At 49.7% G+C, this 20,486-nt stretch overlaps 1 protein-coding gene across 3 annotated transcripts in view; it reads right to left on the bottom strand.

Annotated features, from left to right (window-relative positions):
• Positions 1–2,159: 2,159 nt before the first annotated feature.
• Tom1 (target of myb1 membrane trafficking protein) overlaps positions 2,160–20,486 on the bottom strand; it is a 35,738-nt gene continuing 17,411 nt past the window's right edge. Inside the window, exons 4-15 of one of the 3 annotated variants that reach the window (XM_027410540.2) lie at positions 19,915–20,064; positions 19,512–19,721; positions 19,274–19,420; positions 16,470–16,586; positions 13,660–13,793; positions 12,650–12,683; positions 12,244–12,337; positions 10,514–10,634; positions 8,611–8,686; positions 5,317–5,376; positions 3,134–3,173; positions 2,160–3,022 (exon numbers count right to left, since the gene is read on the bottom strand). In XM_027410540.2, the coding sequence (XP_027266341.1) occupies positions 2,868–3,022; positions 3,134–3,173; positions 5,317–5,376; positions 8,611–8,686; positions 10,514–10,634; positions 12,244–12,337; positions 12,650–12,683; positions 13,660–13,793; positions 16,470–16,586; positions 19,274–19,420; positions 19,512–19,721; positions 19,915–20,064 (1,338 nt within the window). In that variant the 3' untranslated portion in view covers positions 2,160–2,867. Of the gene's footprint in view, positions 3,023–3,133; positions 3,174–3,251; positions 3,402–5,316; positions 5,377–8,610; positions 8,687–10,513; positions 10,635–12,243; positions 12,338–12,649; positions 12,684–13,659; positions 13,794–16,469; positions 16,587–19,273; positions 19,421–19,511; positions 19,722–19,914; positions 20,065–20,486 lie in introns of those variants that run through there. The other 2 variants (XM_027410541.2, XM_035442505.1) reach the window with 2 other exon arrangements.

Genomic DNA, 20,486 nt, shown 5'->3' with positions numbered 1-20,486 from the left:
ACCTGCCTCTGCCTCCAGAGTGCTGCAGCCAGTGCTCTTAACCACTAACCCATCTCTCCAGCTCCCAGGATCCTTCTTGAAGTGACGCAAAAACTGGACCTTGATCTAGCTGGTCTCACTTTACCTTTAAATGCAGTTTCCCAGGGCTCTGGTGAGGGCTGCATCCAATAGGAGACAGCTACTCATAATCCCCTCCATAGTCCATTTTACTAGGGTGGGACCCTAGCCTGAATTTCACTTCCCCCTTTTTTCTTTCGAGACAAGGTTTCTCTGTGTAGCCCTGGCTGTCCTGAAACTTGCTCTGTAGATCAGGCTGGCCTCAAACTCAGAGATCCTCCTGCCCTAGCTTCCTGAGTGCTAGGATTAAAGGCAGGAGCCACCACCGAGCTGGTCTCACTTTCTTTTGAGGCCTGCTAGCTCTTCCCCTCTGCCTGTCAATCCAACCTGCTGATAGATGCTTTCCTTTCTTGCCGGTCTGGAGGGCAGCATAGTCTAACCCTGATTTCCTATCTCTACAGATGACTTGGGCTTCTTGCCTTGTGTTCTCTCCAGCCTTCTTTCTGTTTTGACACAGGTATCCTTCTGTAGCCCAGGCTAAGCCTGAAATAATGTAACCCAGGCTGGCTTTGAACTCCTAACAGCCATCTTGCCTTATCCTTCTGAACACGGAGATTATAGGTGTGATCTTCTACTTGTTTCATTCTGGGCTCTGAGGATGGCGCCATGGTGCCCTCCTGACTTCCTGAATTGTAGAAACAGCTGCAGCTGTACATGAAGAGGAACCACTAATCTGTACACCAGGCTCTACCAGGGGCATTGGAAGGTGGGCTCTACCTTCTGCTGGCTCTGGTGTCTTCCCTACAGCCTGAGAGATAGCTAGTGTCAGAGCTGAAACTTCCAGGAATCAAGTCCCTAGCTGTGTGAAGGAGGGACTTCAGATCCTTCAGACTCTAGCTCCATTCCACCAGTCAGAGAAGCAAGGGTAGGGGTTGGAAGGTATTTGTATGTACATGTACACACGTGTATATTCGTGTGTGTGTGTGTGTGTGTGTGTGTGTGTGTGTGTGTGTGTGTGTGTGTGTGTGTGGTGGTAGGGGGTTCAAACAGGGAAACGAGAAGAGGAAGGAGAGCTTCTGTGAATGCAGCACTGCTGCCATCTTGTGGCAACAATGGGGACACTGCTACTGAAGCCAGGCCATGCAAGTCAGAGCAGGACAGACTTCCAGCTATCATGGATTGGGGGGGGGGGGTAGGGGGAGACAGGCAGGGGCTTCATGAAATGCTGGCCTGGCAGCAGAGGTAGAACTAGGCCCTGTGGCCAGCCCCGCTTCACTCCTTTTGCTGGGATCAAGTCTAAAGAGGTTCAGATATGGAATGAAGGAAGCAGGCAGAGGAGTGGGCTTCAGTCCCTCTTCTTCATGACTTGTTAATTGGTCAAGCAAGATCCTTCTTATCTACCTGGACAAGGTGGTCCCACCATGGATGCTATGGGACCAGGTCATAGGTAGACAGATAGGCTTGGCCTGGACATGCACTTGGCCCTTCCTCTGCTTAAACACAGAAGAGCCAGGGCCTATGCAGGCTATCCGACTGTCCCTAGAGGGCTGGGCCAGGTCTCAGAGTGCAGGTACCAGATCCTATATGCTGACCACTGCTAGCCTTCTGCCCTCTTGCTGTAAGGGCTGGGCCAGCAGGCACCTACAGTTCAGAACAAGGCCTCTTGAGGACAGCGTAGAACCAGTGAAGGTCTGGGTGCCTACACCTGATGTACATGGCCCAGTGCAGACAGGGCAGAGTACCTGGGCCATGGCTGGCACAAGCATCCTCCCTGTGACCTGCTGCCCCAACATGCCAACACTGTCCATCAGTAGTAGGCTCCCTCTCTTGACCAATGTGCTACTGTTGTAGGATGGGCAGAAGCATGGGGTAGTAGTGTGTGAAGGAACCTGAAGAGGCTGATGCTGTCCTGTGCAGAGCAGATGGAGGCTGGATTTGTGTGGTGTGAGTATGGCTATGTGCCCACCCTGCTGGGCTGTGAGTAGTCTTAGACCATGCTACATCTACAGATGCCTCCCTCTCAGTCAGCCTCTAGCTCAAAGTAGGTCCTGCCGGCCATGAGGTCAAACTGCTTCCTGCCAGAAGCACATCACACGGGCAGGTGGCTTTCTACTTTTATTTGGGAACACAAAAGGCACCTTGCCCTGTACCTGAGGACCAACCAACAGGTGAGCCTCAGGTGGGTGGAGCCCTGCTGGAGGAATAGAGCAAGGACCGGGAGGCAGTGGAGGAACTGGGGGGTTCTGGGTGCACAGAATCCCCAAGGTCTCATCTTGACACCTAGATTGGTGAGGTCTTGCCTCACTGGGTGCAGCTTCGTACCTGGACAGGGGGCAGCTCAGCAGAGGCCACCATTGCCCACCCCAACAGCCAGCCAAAGCCTTCTTCAGGCCCTGCTCTGCAGGGGCAGGGATGGGCGAGGCTTGTGGTAATGTCTGTTAGACATATCACCTAGACTGGAAGTGTGGATTGTGGAGGGCTCCCATGGGCTTCCCTGGGAAGGAACCAGGGGAATTTCATGGAAGCAGCCTCACACCAGGTCAATCAGGTCACATCAGGTCAGCTTGTCTGGGGCCTAAGGTCTCAGCAAAGTCATAGTGGGTAGCGGATTGAGAAGGAGGCAGGACCAGTCAGGATCCCAGCGGAGGGCGGACCCATTAACCCCAGTTCATCCCACTGCTGCCCAGGCTCCAGGAGGAGAGAAGTGGGGTGACAAAACACCCCCAAGCAGCCTTAACACCAAGGGAGGGAGGGATCCCAGTGGGTATGAGAGTGCCAGGCCCCGGGCTGCAGGGTGCCAGACCCTGCATTCATAAGGCAAACAGCATATCATCATCTTTCTCCTGGGTCTTCTTCCGAGGAGCTGTGCCAAGAGAAGGTCTCGGGGGTCCCTCAGCTGAAGGGCTGGCCAGGTTGGGCAGGCGATCAGCAGCTTTGGCCCGTTCTTCCAGGAATTTGTCAAATTCTAGTGGGAAAGAGTAGGCTTGTAGGCTAGAGCTGAAGAGTGACAGGGACAGGGACAGGGACAGGACTATTACTTTCAGGGGAGGGGTAGGTAGACGGGGTGATCTGTTACCTTCACTGGTGACACCAGAGGGCTCCTCAGCACTGTTCCCCTGAGAATGCAGAGGGAAAGATAGAGGTTAGTACTGCTGGGAGTACACACAGCCTGCCACACAGTGGGCAAGGGCAGGCCTTTGGGACCAGGACCAGCATTGATGTTGTGCTTAAGTTGATCCTGGGATTAGGACATAGGCCTTGGTTCACTCCTTCCTGAGCTGCAGGGCTCCAGGTTGTTCCAATTTCTCTGAGCCATGACTTGTTTCTCCTTCGAAACAGGGAGGCTGGGTTGAAGAGATGGCTTAATGGTTAACAGCTTACATTGTTCACACAGGACCAGAGTTCAGTTCCTAGCACAAAAATCAGGCAACTCATAACAGTCTATAACACCAGTTGAGGGGAACCAATGCCCTCTTTTGGCCTCTGTTGGCACTGCACTCTCTCTCTCTCTCTCTCTCTCTCTCTCTCTCTCTCTCTCTCTCTCTCTCTCTCCTCTCTCTCTCACACACACACACACACACACACACACACACACACACAATTAAAACATAAAATTAGGGCTGGTGAGATGCTCAGTGGTTAGGAGCACTTTTTTAAATTATTTTTATAATTGTAATTAGACCAATTTTAAATTAGAAACAAGCTTCTTTTACATGTCAATCCCAGTTCCCTCTCCCTCCCCTCTTCCCCTGCCCCCACACCCCCTATCACAACCCCTTTCTGCTCCCCAGGGGTTGAGGCTTTCCATGGGGGATCTTCAGATTCTGTCTTATCATTTGGAGCAGGGCCTAGACCCTCTCTATGTGTGTAGCCTGAGAGAGTATCCCTCTATATGGAGTGGGCTCCCAAAGTCCATTCGTGTACTAGGGATAAATACTGGTCCACTACCAGAGGTCCCATAGATTGCCCAGGCCTCCTAACTGACATTGTTGTTCAGGGGGTCTGGAACAGTAGGAACACTTTTTGCTATTGTAGAGGACCTGAGTTTTGTTCCTAGCACACATGGCTGTTTAACTCTAATTTTAACTCTAGTTCCAAGGGCTCTAATGCCCTCTTTTGATCTGTTCAGATGCCAGGTACGCATGTGGTGCACATATGCACATGCAGGTAAAACATTCATACACATAAAATAAATAAATCTTTAAAAATTAAATCTTTTTATGTCAAGAAACAGGGAAGATGGGGCTGGGTGGGGTGGCGCACACCTTTAATCCCAGCACTTGAGAGGCAGGAGGATCTCTGTGAGTTCAAGTGCAGCCTGGTCTATAGAGTGAGTTCCAGGACAGCCAGTACTACATAGAAAGATAGAGGGACCCTGTCTCAAAACAAACAAACAAACACACACACACACACACACACACACACACACACACACACACACACTAAGGAAGGAAGGAAGGAAGGAAGGAAGGAAAGAAAGAAGGAAGGAAGGAAGGAAGAAGAAGAAACTGTAGCCGAGGCCAAGCTGGTGGGTGTTGGAAGCTAAGCATAAGACATCAAGCCCAGGTGTGGTGTCCAGTAGCACATTGCTTTCCTCCAGGATTTAGAGACGACTGCCTAACTCCATGGATGGAAGGCTGTTTGAGCTAAAGCTGTGCTCAAATCTGGCTGGAGGTAAGCTATATCCCATTAACCACCCAAACATGTGGGACACGGGGATGGAATGAGGCTTCTGCCTAGTCCTTGGCCTGATGTGGGTAGAACCTAAGTCTTGCTGCATGGACAGTGGCCTTTGGAAGGGAAGTGCCCAAGCTGTCTCTGGTCTTTATTGCCCACAGAGGTGGTGGCAGAAGGTGGGGGGAGAGGCCCTGATGCCAGGTTCAGGACTTCATGCCCCTTTAGAAAGTGGGGGCCAGGACCTGGGTCCCTGGTAGTTATCAGCCTTCTGATAGGACATGGGGTGATTATGATGCCTCCCTCTGAGAGGCTTCAGGTCTCCAGGGGCTATTGTGGGGACACGGTTTATAGGCCTCTTGGTTTATAACCAACACCATCTCCCAAATGATAGCTGACACATATAGGGACCTCACACCAGGAGTATGATCTGGGACAGGGAGGCTGTTGCCTGGGAGAGGATGGTGGGTGACCAGATGAAGACATATATTATATTTACCGATCTTTACCCATCATTCATCAGCCCCCGCCCCCACAAGACAAATGGATCCCTGCTTGGTAGGCAAGGAGTAAGACCCAACTTACCACGTCTGTGGACAGCCACTGCTCAATGTCCTCCATGATGCGGGCCTGGGTGGCAGGGATCTGCAAGGAAGGCAGCAGTGAGGTGGGTGGGGGCAGTGGTCTGGGTGCCAAGGAGGAAGCTGAGTAGTCCTTGAAATTCACTCACCCACCATGATCTGAGTTTCCTTTGCCTCCTGCTGGGGTACACATCCTGGGATTACCTGGTCTAGCTGCCTAGGACCATGTGTAGTGGTGCCATGCTGTGGGTGAACGAGGCTGTGGGTGAAGGAATACAGACCCAGAAGAATACAGGGACTGTGCTCCCAACAGCTAGAGTAGCAAGGGGCAAACAGGAGCTACTCCCCACATGGAGAGACTGCACATCTGATCCCAGACAAGGACAACCCTGGTCACATGTGCTCAGAGCAATGCCAGGAGGCTCTGTCTCTTGGCACCTTGGCAGTTCCAGTTAATGGCACAAGCACAAATAGTAGGCTCCAAGAGGAAGGAGGTGCCCAGTGTTCAAAAAAAGCCCAGGCTGGGCAGTTTTCTAGATGGAAACATTTGACTCTGGGCCCAAACACATGGGCTGTCACATGGTGGCTCCTAAAAGGAACAGGGCTGGGGTCTTCCTCTGTTAACAGTTTCCACAGTGTCAATCTGGTTTGGAGGTCATAAGCACAGACATGGTCTGCTATGGCCCTTGGAGTGACTCCTGGCACCTTACAAAATGTCCTTGTACTTGTCTTCTTCACCTGACAACATGACCATCATCCAGTGTATTGTCAGGAGGAGGTAAGACCAGCAGAGAGCCTGTACAGAGGAAGGAAGCCTGGGAACTCTAAGTTCCTGTTTGGTAGTTTTTAGACATAAGAGAGCTAGAGTTTCTGACCAAACCAGTTTAGGGTCCCAGCTTATCACCTAGTGCAGAGAAGAGGCGGAGGCAGCCTTCCAAGGGCAGGTGCTCTGGCAGGCGGGGTCTTCCCAGCTAACTGCTGCCCCTTGACTGCTGGAGGAAGGAGTAGTTGAATCTGAGCCTCTTCTCTTGTGGCTGCCTTGGGTCATGTTCCCCAGTACCAACTCTGTGGCCTGGTCCCTGCTCATATGCTTTGCCTGACCACTGATCATTAGGTTTTTTACACTACCACCTCTCATTTCAGGCAAAGAGCCTCCCCAGCGTGGTAAGCAGGAGGGTTCAGTTCAGGGCCAGTGGTCGGTGGTAGCCTCTTTCACCTAGATGTTCATGTGCACATATGTGACTGTGTGTGTATACACAGGTATGGTAGCAGAGTCAAGGGGATGAAGGAAGTTACCCAGGGTGCCTCACTACAGGATAACCATGATGGGAGGAGCCCAGAGCTTCCAGGGTGGGGTAATGTGAAAGTAACAAGAAAGTCCTCATCATTCCCAGGAAACCCCAAAGGATGGCCTGCATACTTAAGCTGAACAACAGCATCTGTCAGCCAGACTGGTGACTACCAAGAGCTTCTGAAGGGCACCCAAGTTTCAGAAAGACTACTCATTGGCTTCAGAGTTACCAACAGTGAAGAAGAACTTTCTAGGCTTCAGATCATGTGGGTGGTGGAGGGCTTCCAGTCCATTATGCACTGACCTCCCTGTACATAGTACACAGATCAGTAAGCCAAGCCCACTGCTGCACCCTAGGGAGTGAAGGAAGGGAATCTGGCCCTTGGTGCAACAACTACACATACAAGTTGTGAGTTCTGTTGAGTCTTGGACAAAGGCGCTGCCAGCCAGCTCCATTTTGGACTTTGATCTTGCTGTCTCATCCAGGTAGTCAGTGAATTATGTGGTCTTGCCTATAGTGAGACTTAAGCCCTTGGGAGTGGGTGCTGGCTTGGTCTTCAAAAATTGTGTCCAACAGATGGCTGCTCAAGCAAAGGGGAAAGGGAGTGAACACATGATCATGCTTGTCAGTGAGTGGAGCTGTGCACGTGTTTCCCACTGTGGGCTACAGCAAGGTGCTGTGGGAGCCTGGAAACACAACACTGACCATGCTTTTGGCGGCTGTTTGTTTGAGAAGATGCCCCTGTCTTTGAGACGCAGCAGGAGTGGACTGTGTGGTGACTCCCACGAGGGAAACATGAGGGCTTAGCATAGGGCCAAACACAGAGCATAGGCTCAAGAAGTGATGGTTCAAAAGCATGCACAGGTACAGAGGCCCAGTGCAGGTATGCTCTGCCGCACCCAGTGGAGACCCTTTGGATTCCATGAAGCCTGTCTGCCCCAGTGTTTTGTGCCTGTTCTGCTCTGACTTGAAACGGACCCCAAGCAAAGAGCTGGGAGGCACAGGAGTGCAGATGGAGAGTTCCTGGGAATCACCAGATCCTGCTCCATTTGAGTGAGGTCCCTCCTGTGCCCAAGGCTTTCTTTTCTTTTCTTTTTTTTTTTTAAAGATTTTATTTATTTTGTATACAGTCTTCTGCCTACATGCCAGCAGAGGACACAAGATCTCATAACAGATGGTTGTGAGCCACCATGTGGTTGCCGGGAATTGAACTCAGGACCTCTGGAAGAACAGTCAGTGCTCTTAACCGCTGAGCCATCTCTCCAGCCCTGGCCAAGGCTTTCAAATGGCTTTTACCTCACCTAGGACATCGTTTATGGTCCTAGCCACTCAAGAGATCTTCCCACTGGGGAGGGTGACCACAGGATGCTCAAGTGGGCATGTGGCTGCCACTCAACACACAGTCAGGAGATTAATTGGACTTAAAAGAGTGCCTAGGAGTCTGGGTTTTGGTGGCACACACCTTTGATCCCAGCACTTGGGAGGCAGAGGCAGGTGGATCTCTGTGAGTTTGAGGCCAGCCTGGTCTACAGAGCGAGTTCCAGGACAGCCTCCAAAGCCACAGAGAAACCTTGTCTCACAAGACAAACAAATAAAAAGCGAGTGCCTGGGAACTCTGACTGTTGCTCCAGGGTCTCCATTTTATTCCCCTCTGCTCACACTCCTGCTAGCCAGAGAGTGCTGCTCTCGAACAGGCTGCTCTGAACTAGTACTGCTGTTAAAGTTCCAGGGAGAGATGAAACAGGGCTAGGGGGTTACTTTGCCTGATGACCCAAGGCTGCAGGTGAAGTGGATGCAGGACCGTACTGAACACCGGTTCCTGAGGTAGGATTGGGTTGAAATCCTTGGTGCCTCCTTGGCTCTCAACTGGGAATAATCACATTAGCCACAGAGAGTCAACTGAGAGCAAAATTGAGAGGCTGTGCCCAGCCAATTCTGAGCTCATAGTGGGCCCATAGGCCCTGATTTTTGGGAGGCTCCCAGTAGAATGGGACCTCTATGCTTACCGCTCTGGTGTTCTGCTGCCGGGCATCCAGGGCCCCAGCCAGGCCATCTGTGGTTTGGGGGGCTTCATATTTGACCCTGAAAGACAGAGCAGCATGACATCAGATGCTGCCTGACCACACCAGGCTTCACAGACAACATGAGGATTGAGAGGACTGGGTGAGCCAGAGTTGGGCTGGTCTGAGCAGGAGTGGCTCAAGGCTCCTTCTCTCCAAGCCTGGGACAAGAAAAAGGAGCTCCATTTTCTGCTGTTGCGGATTATGCTCAGATATGTGTCCATAATGACATGCATCAACCAAGCATGAGAATCTAGGGATGGCATGTGATCAAAGACCAGGAACAAGATCACATATGGCTGTGACCATACTGAGCCAAGTTGAAAGACTAGGAAATAGATTGTGACCCCATGCCCACTGAGAATTTTTGAGCAGTTCCCACCTGAATTTCAAAGGGACCCATAAGTTCCTTTTTGAGTAGTTCTCATCTGAATTTCATCAATTGTGGTTCAGTTGCAACAAAGGCACAAGGACCTCATAGCTAGGGTCCAGTCCTGTCTCTGTAGGGTGGGGACCAAGCATAGTGACGGGTACAGGAAAAACAAAGGCCTAAGATGGGTACAGATGGATATGCCAGCCAAAGGGAGTGTCAAAGATGCAAATCCGCTAGCAAGTGCTTCCCCTGCCCCTGTTGTCCCCTACTGCCAGCATGAGGAAGAACTTCTGTGTATCAGGATCTGCTCCCTTTCTCACATGTGTGCCCAGGGAAGGGCCAGAGCTAAGCTCCTTCACTTTGCCTCCAAGTCTTTGCACATGCTGTTCCTAGGACCTGAGATGCTCCCTAAACCCCTGTCTGGCTTGAGCCCTCTGAAGAGCTACCTGCCCTGCCAGCCAAGCACTGTACCACACAACAACGGCCATGCATACCACTACATGAAGACTGCTGCCCTGAAGGGCAGGCTGCATGTATGCCTTCCCTGTGGAGGGATGATGGTGCAACAGTACATCCCAGCCATGCTGGCAGACTAGTTCAACAGTAGGCACTTTCCAGTTTCCCCAGCTGTTTTGTATGCTGGGGCCCATGTGGACAGGCTACACTCCTGAGTGCAGGTCCCACTAGACTCATTAGCCTTCATCTGCATAGCAGCCTTAGCAGCACCCTTAACTCCATGGCAATTGTAAGCTGCTAGTTCTAGAGTCTCTGGGCTTGGGAGTATAGACTGTTTAGGGTAAAGGCAAATCTAGTTCACAGCTCAGTGTGGACCTGCTGGCTGCAGACTGTCAGATTGTACCTGGATCTGCAGTGAGCACAGGGAATCCTCTCTGGCAAGTGTCTGCTGTTCAGTGACAAAGTTCCCAAAGACAGAATAGTCACTAAGGAGTCATGTGGGAGCAATTAGGAGGCTTCTTTAATCTAGAACTTTCCTTGGTTGTAAGAACCATAGCTGCCCACAGCTCAGCTAAGGGGGTCATAAACAAAGGGATAACATACACTAATGAAGCCAGAGTCTCCTCTGGGGATGAGGATGGCTCTGGGACAATAGCCAAGATTTGAAAGTCCCTAAGGCTTTATTAGGGGGCTTCCTTGCCCCTAGGGGTATGGGACTGGCTGCATATTGCATAAGACAGTGGGCTAGCCAGACACAAAATTTTGGACAAGAGTCTGAAGACTCTGAACCTGGTGCTGCCAAATGCTAGCCACTTGTCCTGTGGCTTATAGCTAGCCTTGGTTCTGGTTCTGGTGAGATGTTGACATCCCTTCCCTACTCATCCCTTCCTGTCTATAGACCACAGTGCTCTCCAGGCCATGCTGGACTGAACTTAGGGACTGTGTGTCTTTTTTCCTGCCTGTCCACTTCCAATCTAGATTCCAATCTAGATGGAGAGCAGGATGGAACAGGAAACTTACCCTTTCCGTTGGTCAGCCAGTGAGCTGCCCCGAGTCAGAGCAAACATGTCAAAGTCATCTTCCAGGTGACCTGAGGTCTCCAGCGACTGCAGGCCAGCTCTCACACTGCTGGAGCCAAGGTCTGCAGAGACAGAAAGGCCAGGTGAGACATCCACCTGCTCTTCCTTGCTCTGTCTGGGTCTAGGGTTGTCTGCTGAGAGAGCACTAGGGTTTAGGTGGAAGGAGGTGGGCACACAATCACTTTCTCCTGGCTGTGATGAGGATCAGAGAACAGGAACAACACTGCCTGTGACATCTGCTAGAGTAGCACTTCTCAATCTGTGGGCTGTGACCCTTTGGGGATTGAACAACACTTTTACAGATATTTATATTATGATTCATAACAGTAGCAAAATTACAGTTGTAAAGTAGCAATGAAATAACTGTATGGTTGGAGATCACCATTGCCCTAGTGGAAGAGGCTTGCCAGCAGGACAGTGATGACATCTGACTTTTCACAAGTGTAGTGTCAGTTATTCAAAGTGGGAGCTGTATGGATTCCTGGGGCTTGGCATGGAGCAGGCAGTTAATAACATTACACCCAATCCCAAGCAGGCCTAGTGGTGTAGGCTTGTAATCCTAGCCTTAGGGGAGACTGAGGCTAACCTGGGCTACAAAGCATGCTCAAGGACAGTTTAGGGAACTTTGTGAGTCTGTCTCAAAATCAAAGAATTGGGATACGGTTCCATGGTAGAGGGCTTGCTTAGCATACTTGAGGCCTTAGGCTTAATCCCAAGCACGTCACAATACAAAACACCAATGGAAAAGGAAAAAAAAAAAAAAAAAACCAAAAACCAATAACAACAAAAAGACCAGGGTGATAACTGCTCACATTTATCAAGAGTACAGCCAGGTTCACTCACCTGTAATCTCAGAATTCAGAGGACTGAGGCAGGAGGATGGAGAAAGTTCAAGGCAAACCTAGACAGGCTACTAAGCATTTAGCAACAACCTGGGTCAAGCCAGATGTGGTGGCTCACATCTTTAGTCCCAGCACTTGGGAGGCAGAGGTGGGCAGATCTCTGTGAGTTCAAGGCCAGCATGGTCTACAGAGAGTGTTCCAGGAAAGGCAAAGATACACAGAGAAACCCTGTCTTGAAAAACAAACAAGTAGATCAAAAGTCACTAAAATCAAATAAAACCTAAACTATTTACTCTTCTCAAAACACAACAAAAGAAATCAATAAATGATCTGGGAGTATAGTTCAGAGGCAGAACACTTGTCTAGCATGTGCAAGGTCCTGGGTTCTACCCCAAGTGCCACCAAAACACAGAGTGCCTCTGGCTCAGCCCTGAGGGGAGCTTGTTTCTGAGAGTCTCTAGATCTACTCTCCCAACCTTAAAGAAGGGCCCACTCCTTCTTCAAGTAGAAACTGATACCTGAGGCTGAGCAGCAGACTGAACACCCTCAGGTTGTTCAGGACAGGCTTTGTGGAGGATATCAGTGCAGAGGGATGGTCAGAGCGCAGAGGGATTTATTAGATCCAAGGGGCTCAGGGCATTCTCACAAGTTTTGACTCAAGTGCCCAACCCTGCAGCAAGATTTGGCTTGGGATCCCAGCAAAGTGAGACCTCGACCAATGTACTGCTGTTGGGGAATACAGGAAGGTACCCCCAGAACTTTGCGGCTAATTATACATTGTAACATAATCTAGGCTGGAGTGCCACTCCCCCTGTCCCCCTTTACTTACTCATTCTTGCCAGTTGGGATGAGATGTTGCTGGTGGCTGCTGGGTCAGGACCCATGTCAATCAAGTCAGCAGCTGGATCAGCTTCACTGGAGGCCTGAGATGATGGGAAATGCCTGGATGAACTTTCTGGATGCAGTGATCTGCCTCCAGGCCCCAACATCTCTGAATGGGAGTTGGAGAGCTTCTCCCCTTGCACTTGGGCTCCAGCTCAACTGTACCCTGGGAGGCTGGGAAGGCAAAGCCTTAATTCCCTTAAAGGGGCAGTGGTATAAGAAGTCAGAATAAACTTCCTCACGAGCCTAAAAAGCACCAGTACCCTGTGCAGGGCTTCAGGGAGAGGGTAAGAAGTTCCCTCTCACTTCCTATCAATACAGCACAACCTAGTCCCAGAAGAGATGCCTCTTACCTTGCCAGTCTGGCCTGTTCGGAACCGCTCAAACCTACAAGACAGAAAAGACCCTAGTCAAAAGGTCAAATTGACACAGTCCCCAGAGGACCCCCAGGGGTTTTTGAAATCACAGGTCACTACCAGGGTGATGATACACTGGTCCTCATAACAGATCCAGTGTTACTTGCTGTTCCCACATCACCACTAGCAGAGCCCCTCTTTCACTTGCACAAGGGTTGGAAATTATACAATCAGTTATAGGGCCACCCTGTAATTGTCAGCAAGAAATAAGTGACAAGAACACAGAGAAAAAGAAAGGGACACTCAGCAAGCAGAAGTGAGTGCTGCTTTGTCAAACTGTCTCAGTTACCTGCTCTACACTTAGGGAATGTGTGGGTAGCTCTCCAAGGTGGCCACTTGTCTCTAACCCTGATCTCCAAGGGGCTGAGGAGGTAGATGGAGAAGACCTTAGCGTGCATCCTGTTGGAGCTGTGGCCTGGTGTAAAGGACATCACTTCTGAATTCATCTTCTGGTCTAATGTCTCTGGGCACCTGCCTGCAAGCTGAGGTGATGACTTAGTTGAGAAACTGAGTAGCAGTGGTTGGCACTGGAATAAACTGGTGAGTTAGGGGCTTGATGCTAGGGTATTGCGGGGGTCTACCACACAGTGTATCTCAAGATGGCAAGGAGGAGGTCCTGCAACCTACTGAGCTAATGAACTGGAGAAGCTGGCCAGTTGTTGCCCTCAGGGGCCCAGCCTTCTCAACTGATTGCAAACCACACAGCAAGTGGAGAAAAAACAGAAAAGAAGCTCACCCAAATCGGAGGTGGATAAATAATAAACCCTGTTCCCAGGTAAGCAGAGAGCTCTGCTGCCTACTTTCATCACTCCTTACTACCCAAGCATCTCAGTGATGGGCAGGGAGCTGGAAGCACATGCCCCTGGTAGCCTGCTGGTGCCTGAAGAAGGCACAGGGGAAATGACTGTGGAGAAGCAAGGCCAGGGCCCAGGGTGGGGTGGGACTACCGTTCATGGCGCAGAAACACATTGTTGAGGTTGTCATTGACCATGAGCAGCTCCTCTGTCAGCTGCTCATTGGAGATGCGTGGGATGAGCTCCAGGACCCGCTGCTGCATGGCGCGGCAGGTGCGGTTGAGTTCCTGCCGGGAGAAGGGGGACATTCAGGCCACACAGCAGGACAAGGATGTCCCTCACAGATGGTACTTTAGTCTGGACCTGTTCTGGTGAAAGGGTCTTCAAGGCACCACAGAACAGCTTTTGGGGGTCTTGAAAACCTGTTTTCAAGGTCACTTCTCAGGTGTAATTATATTCTTTAATTGTGAAATAGGGTCTTACTATGTTGCCTAGGCTGCTGGTCTGGAGCTACTGGCCTCAAATGATCCACAGCTTTTGGAGTAGCTGGGACTGCTAGGCTTCACACTAACATGTAAGCACAGGAACTCACCATGTTAATGATTCTGCTTGTTTAATGGGACTGTGTGCAAACTGGAGAGTCAGGTTTCTGCCACCATATTTGTTTCCTCAAAAAACCTCAAACTCCTGGCACACGTGGTGAAGCCGCACAACCAAAATAGACTGCCTTAGACAGTGGAAGGAGAGGCCAACTTTTTATAGGTGCTCTCTGACTTCTATATGCATGCCATATAGAAGTATATAGACATGTACTCACGTGTCCTCACTCTTACACACATCATACACAGATGCTTGCTAAAGGGACAGACAAAGGCGGATGGAAGGATGACAATGATGATAGGCCTGAGGATGGGGCTGGGGATGTGAACAAGTTGTAACTTCTCTGACTGTTACCCCCACATATCCTGAGTTTTTGGCTCATTATTTTCACTGACTGACTGTTTTTCCTTTGGATAACCCTGTTTGGGGATAATTTTTGGATTTATTGAAGAGCTGCACAGAGTTCCTATGAGCCTTCACCCAGTTTGACATTTATCTAAATTAAGACATCAACATTGGTATTAACTAAACTATGCGTTCATGTTTTTTTTTTTTTTTTTTTTCCAAGACAGGTTTTCTCTGTGTAGCTTTGGATCCTGTCCTGGCACTTGCTCTGGAGACCAGGCTGGCCTCGAACTCACAGATATCCGCCTGCCTCTACCTCCCGAGTGCTGGGATTAAAGGCATGCGCCATCAACGCCCGGCTGCGTTCATGTTTTATCACCTTTTGCTAATATATTTTTTTCTGTTTCTGGATCCTACACTGTATTTAGTCATCATGTTACTGATTGGCTTTTAATCATAGTTAAACTTGTTTTGGAAAAAGAAAAATACTAAGAGGCTGGGTGTAGTGCTACGCATCTGTAACCCTGGCAGTCAGTGACTGAGGAAGGGGGATAGAGAATGCTCAAGACTTGGCTGCATGACACCTTGACTCAAAAATAAATATAACCTCCTTTGGTCTATAGGCAACGGGTAAGACTGGTCACTTCTTACCTGTCACACCTGGCCATGGACCATGGCCACATGCCAGTACACTTTCTCTCGTGAGGATCAAAGACGGGGCTCTGCACCAATCTTTGGTTTCCTGCGGCCCTTGTTCCTCACCCACTCCAGGCCAGGCCTCCTAGGGTTTCTTCATCTGCTCAGGGTGATTTTGAATGTTCCTGGGATCCCCTTTTCTTCCTCCCATTATGACCCACACCTGAGGATTATGTTCTGCTTCCTAATGGGCCTCTCTGGACAGCAGAACACAGCATGAAGCTGTTGCTCCAAGTCACAAATCTCAGCTTTGCTACCTACTAGCCATATGACCCTAAGCATGTTACATGACCTCTCTTTGCCTTAGTTTCCTGATCTGGAAAATGGGTGTGGTCAGGGTTATGAGTGAATGTATATCAAGTACCTACATTGAGCTTGACACATGCAGAGTGCGCATCATGTGGGCACTGACTCTGTGTCACCCTGCCAGCTGGCTCCAGTCTTCTGAGTAACCTAGACTGCTCATATGCACATGGACTTGGCTTGGGACAAATAAAACTATTAACAAGCCTTAGTCGACCCCCTTTGTTCATCTAGTTCTCACACTCAAGAGTCCACTCAGCTAAGGCACTCCTACCTTAGTCTGTCCCTCCCCCAACAAGTATACGGACCTCTGAACAGTCACAGGGGCATAAAGACCTGGCCTCAAACTGCTCTCTGGGGGCTGGTGGGAGAGTGATGCATGAACAGCACACTGAGCATTCTGAACATAAAACATCCTGTCCTTCCATGCATTCTGGAGACTCCTAAGCTTTGGTGATCCCTAACTTTCTTATTGCCTTCTTGATTGTCCTTTCACAGGAAGGCTGCCTGGCCCCCTTCACTCTAGTACCCCACCCCATATGAGGACAGGATCAGGCAACTATCATGACACCCAGGAGCAAAATCCAGTGTTTCCCACCTGTCTCACTCCTCTCAAAGCCCACATTGCTCTGTTCCTCTTGCTCCCTCCCTCAGATACTGTGAAAGGTGGAAATCAGTCCTTCCAGCTTCTTCCCAGTGCTGGCCATGCTATCAAGAGTGGGTGTAGGACTAGATGCTTCATATATACTACCTCATTTAATTTTCATGTCCCACTTGCATCAAAGCAGCCACATAGATGGAGAAAATGAGGGGCTATTTTGTTCAGGCTGGAAAGCAGCACAATTAAGATCTGAATTCTCATCTGATGCAAATCCAAGGTTCCTCTTTGTAAAATTTTCTATTGCTTCAGAGCTCCCAGAGAAACCAAAAGATTGCAGTGTGGGCAGGGAAGAAATAGGTGTAGATGTATACGGGGTCAGCTGGGTGGGGCTGACCCTGTAGGCAGGTTGTGTGCTCACCTGCAGTAGCTCCAGGTCTGTAGGCTCTATCTGGGTGGGCACCAGCTCTGTCAGCATCTCCGACATCACTCGCACATTGCCACTCACCATCTCCAGCTCACTGCGCAGCTTCCCAATCTGAAATGCATATAGTACGTAAGGGGAGAGAAGCCAGAATCTAGAGCCCATGCTGCTCCCACAGATGTGTGGTCCAAGAACTGTGCCACCAACACTTTCTCTGCACAACTTCTCTCCTGTCTGCTGGGGATGGTCTGTATTCAAGAGCCTGCAGAAGGTGCATCCCACCACACAGCCCCCTCTCAGAGATGCTACCAACCGCTGCCATCTCCAAAGCAGGAGCTGGGTGCAGGGGGAAGGCTGAAGGACGTGTGACAGTTGGAGGGAAATAAGCCAGTGAATGCGGTTGGAAGAACACTGGCATCTTTTGGGGCCAAGATGGCAATTAATGAGGCCCTAGGGAATGGCAGCTCTCCCAAGGGAGTAGGAAGGTTGCAGGTCCCTTATGTCTGGGAGGACAGAGTAGGCTCTAAGTCTTTCCCTCCCTTAAGAGAACTGGGATTCTTTCTTGTCTCTGTTCCATTTTGGGGCCCAGGCTCACTCAAAAATAAGTTCCAGGCCTACTTGAACATAAAACTCAGATCTAGTACCTGTACCGGTGGTCAAAGGGAATCAAGGTTCCTGGCCTGAGGACATATATAACAATGAACGTGGTCAATCAAATGGATTAGGCTGTAAAGGTCACTGTGTAGTCTTTTGTTTTATATTCTCATGGGCAACATGTCAATTTTGAATGATGAGAATCATATGAAGGCTCCCCCAAATGCATCTGGATCAAGAATCCCCTTATAATGGGATGGCTCATCAGTCTAGTGGCTAGGAGACTACATTTTGGGAAATACTAGTATATTCTAAATTGTGTGACTGCGTGACAATTTCATGATTATGACAGCAGCTATCATTTGCTGACTAGTTAATAAGTGCCAAGCACTGAACACAATATCATCACACATAGGTGCAGCTACCTTCAAGGATCTTGAGGATGAAGACATAGGCATGCAGAGACAAGTACCTGTCCACTGAAGCTGACCCCGCAGTGTCAGGCAGAATGGCTCATTTAATAACTCGGTGTGAGTGGACAAACTGTTCGTCACCAACTTGCCACTCCCAAACCCAAAGGGACCTCACCACAAAGGAGCCCAGGAGTTACATCACCACACTGCAATATTTTAACATGCCCCAAGAGGCAAAGGGGGCTATGAATTCAAACAAAAATACTCAGTTTTGTTTATCAAGAACCTTCTAGCTCTAAGCAATCAATCATTCCTAATACACAGACATTAGAAAAATTAGTTAAAACCAGAAGCAAGGTAGATAATTGTTTTGGATATCAGGGTAAATTTATAGTTTTGTAGGCTTTAATTACTGGCTTAGTATGCCAGCCTTCTCTAGTCATGGTTTGCTGTGGTGCAAGGTTTCATAACTTGTTATAAGATAGCATGGGAGTTTCTCTTTGTGGGGCTGAGACCCTGCACTGCACACAAGTGGTCAGGTGGCAGTTCTTTGGAATGAAGCTTCTGTCATCTGCATAATGTTTATGAATCTTTACCTCCAGCATGCTAGCAGCTAAGTGAAGTGTGCTTCACTGATGATGGTCTAAGATCCGTGAAGGCCTCAAGTCCAGCCCAGGACCACATCTCTAGTGACCAATGATCTAGATCACAGCCACCTAGTCTGGGGCAGGTGACCCTCTAGAGCTAGCCATAGGCTAGGGAAACTTCCCCAGAATCTCATGCTAGTCCTCCAAGCTTCTTCATGAGGCATGTGGGAAGTCTCAGTATAATACATATGCTCTTTCTCTTTTTGTGCAGCTCTCTTTCCTCTCTCTCTCTCTCTCTCTCTCTCTCTCTCTCTCTCTCTCTCTCTCTCCTCTCTCTCTCTCCCCCCACCCTTTTTTGAGACAGGGTTTTACTATGAAGCCCTGAACTCACACAGATCCACCTACCTCTGCTGTGGGATAATCCTTCTGTACACTGTGTAAATATGTATTCTTTTCATTGGTTAATAATAAAGCTGAATTGGCCTATAGCCAGGCAGGATAAGGGTAGGCGGGAAAGCCAAATGGAGATACAGGAAGAAAGAAAGGCAGAGTCTGGAGAGATGCGAGCCAGCTGCCAGATGAACAAGATGTGCTAGAGCACAGTTAAAGCCATGAGGCATGTGGCAACACATAGAATAATAAAAATGGGTTAATTTAAATGTAAGAACTAGTTAGTAATAAGCCTGAGTTGTTTGGTCAAGCATTTCATAATTAATATTAAGCTTTGGGTGACTATTTGGGACCAGGCAAGCAGGACAAAAGAAAAACTCCATCTCTGTTTACATACCTCTACTTCCCAAGTGCTGGGATGGAAGGTGTGCCACCAATCCCAGCAAGCATATAGATCCTTTAAGGTTGTCCTCTATAATTTCAATTCAGGTGAAATTCTATGTGAGCCTATTACCACAAAAATAAAGTGGAGTGGCCTAGGTGGAAGGGATGGCCTGCCTGCTGGCCATTGCCTCTCCTTGGTGCTGCACAGAGGGCTCCATGGAAGGAAGATGACAGCAGCCGAGGAGTCAGATAGACTGAAACCTGAATCCCAGCTGATTGTGATGAGCTATGTGTTTCTGAGTGAGTAGACTTTCCTATCTGAGCCTCACCCTGAACATAGGGATAATAGTATACGTCTGTGGACAAAGGAATTTCCAGTGCTAGGGGCCATATCTGATACCTTCCTGGCTCTGCCACAGGCTTGTCTATTTACCTGTTCAGGAGTTGGTGTGATGGGTGAGTCGCCCGGGAGGACAGCTGGAGTGGGCAGAGGGGTGGCATGCTGGCTCAGGTCTCCTCGCTGACTAGTGTCACAGCCCACAGAGTTCTGTCCGGATGGTGTCTCTGAACTGAACACAGTCTGGGGGGCAAGACATAGGGCAGTGAGGCCTTCCGGAAAGGCACTATAGGCCCCTCAGGATAACTCCTGCCCCACTTGAAGTTCTCCTCACCCTCTGGGGTGTGTGGATGGGTGACAACATGTCCAGGTCAGTCATGGGGAACTCCAGGCCCTTCCTTCGCAGGTCCTCATAGACAGCAACAACACCTGTCAAATCAGGCGAGCTGCGGAACGCGTCAGCCCAGGACTGAGAGGGGACAAGGGGACATGGCCGGTAACCACTGCTCACCTTCTTTTCTATGAGCCTGCCCTGCCCTGGCACCTAGACAGAGGACAAAAGTGCTTCCCCTCTTCTTCTTCCTTCTGCCCAGTCCTCTAACACTGTGCACCAGGCTCAGTAGACAGTGGTAAGTTCTGCTGCACACATAAGCAGGCCACTAGCAGACAGGGAACAGCCCCGGCACTTCCGAACCCCTTAAGGCCACTGAGCCACCCCACCCTGTCAAAGTACGCACCTGGATGAGGTTCAACACCTTGTCATGCACGATAGTGGGTGGATTGTTCTTTGGCAGGATGGTCCTCACCAGCACACTCTCTACAAAGTCCTGGCTGGCCACCAGTACATGGAAGCGGTGCCCACAGTTCTTAACACATGTTTCTAAGACCTGGAGGTCAAGGTGCCCAAGAGAGTGCCCTATCAGAGGAGGGGATATGGGCTGGCACTCTGTGAGGCCCCTCTTCTAGCCCAGAGGGAAGCTGAACAAGGAGAGGGGGTTCCAGAAGGGATCTCCTAGGACATGGGGAGGGGAACAGTGCTAGATTTGGGGGGCTTGCCTCTTAGGGGACTGGGACATGCAGAATGATGAGACAGACAGTACTCCCTTCCTACTAGACTAGGGCCTGCTGTAACATAACCCTACTTTCTAGCTCACATGGTCTAGAGTAGTGGTTCTCAACTTCCTAATGCTATAATGCTATAACCCTTTAATGTTGTGGTGAGCCCCCAACCATACAATTATTTTTTGTTGCTACTTCATAACTATAATTTTGCTGTTTTATGAATTGTAACGTAAATATCGGATACACA

Source organism: Cricetulus griseus, chromosome 3 (genome assembly GCF_003668045.3).
Source record: "Cricetulus griseus strain 17A/GY chromosome 3, alternate assembly CriGri-PICRH-1.0, whole genome shotgun sequence".
Taxonomy (NCBI): Eukaryota; Metazoa; Chordata; class Mammalia; order Rodentia; family Cricetidae; genus Cricetulus; species Cricetulus griseus.
The sequence above is the reverse complement of the archived record's forward strand: the minus strand, read 5'-3'. Positions and strand labels throughout refer to the sequence as shown.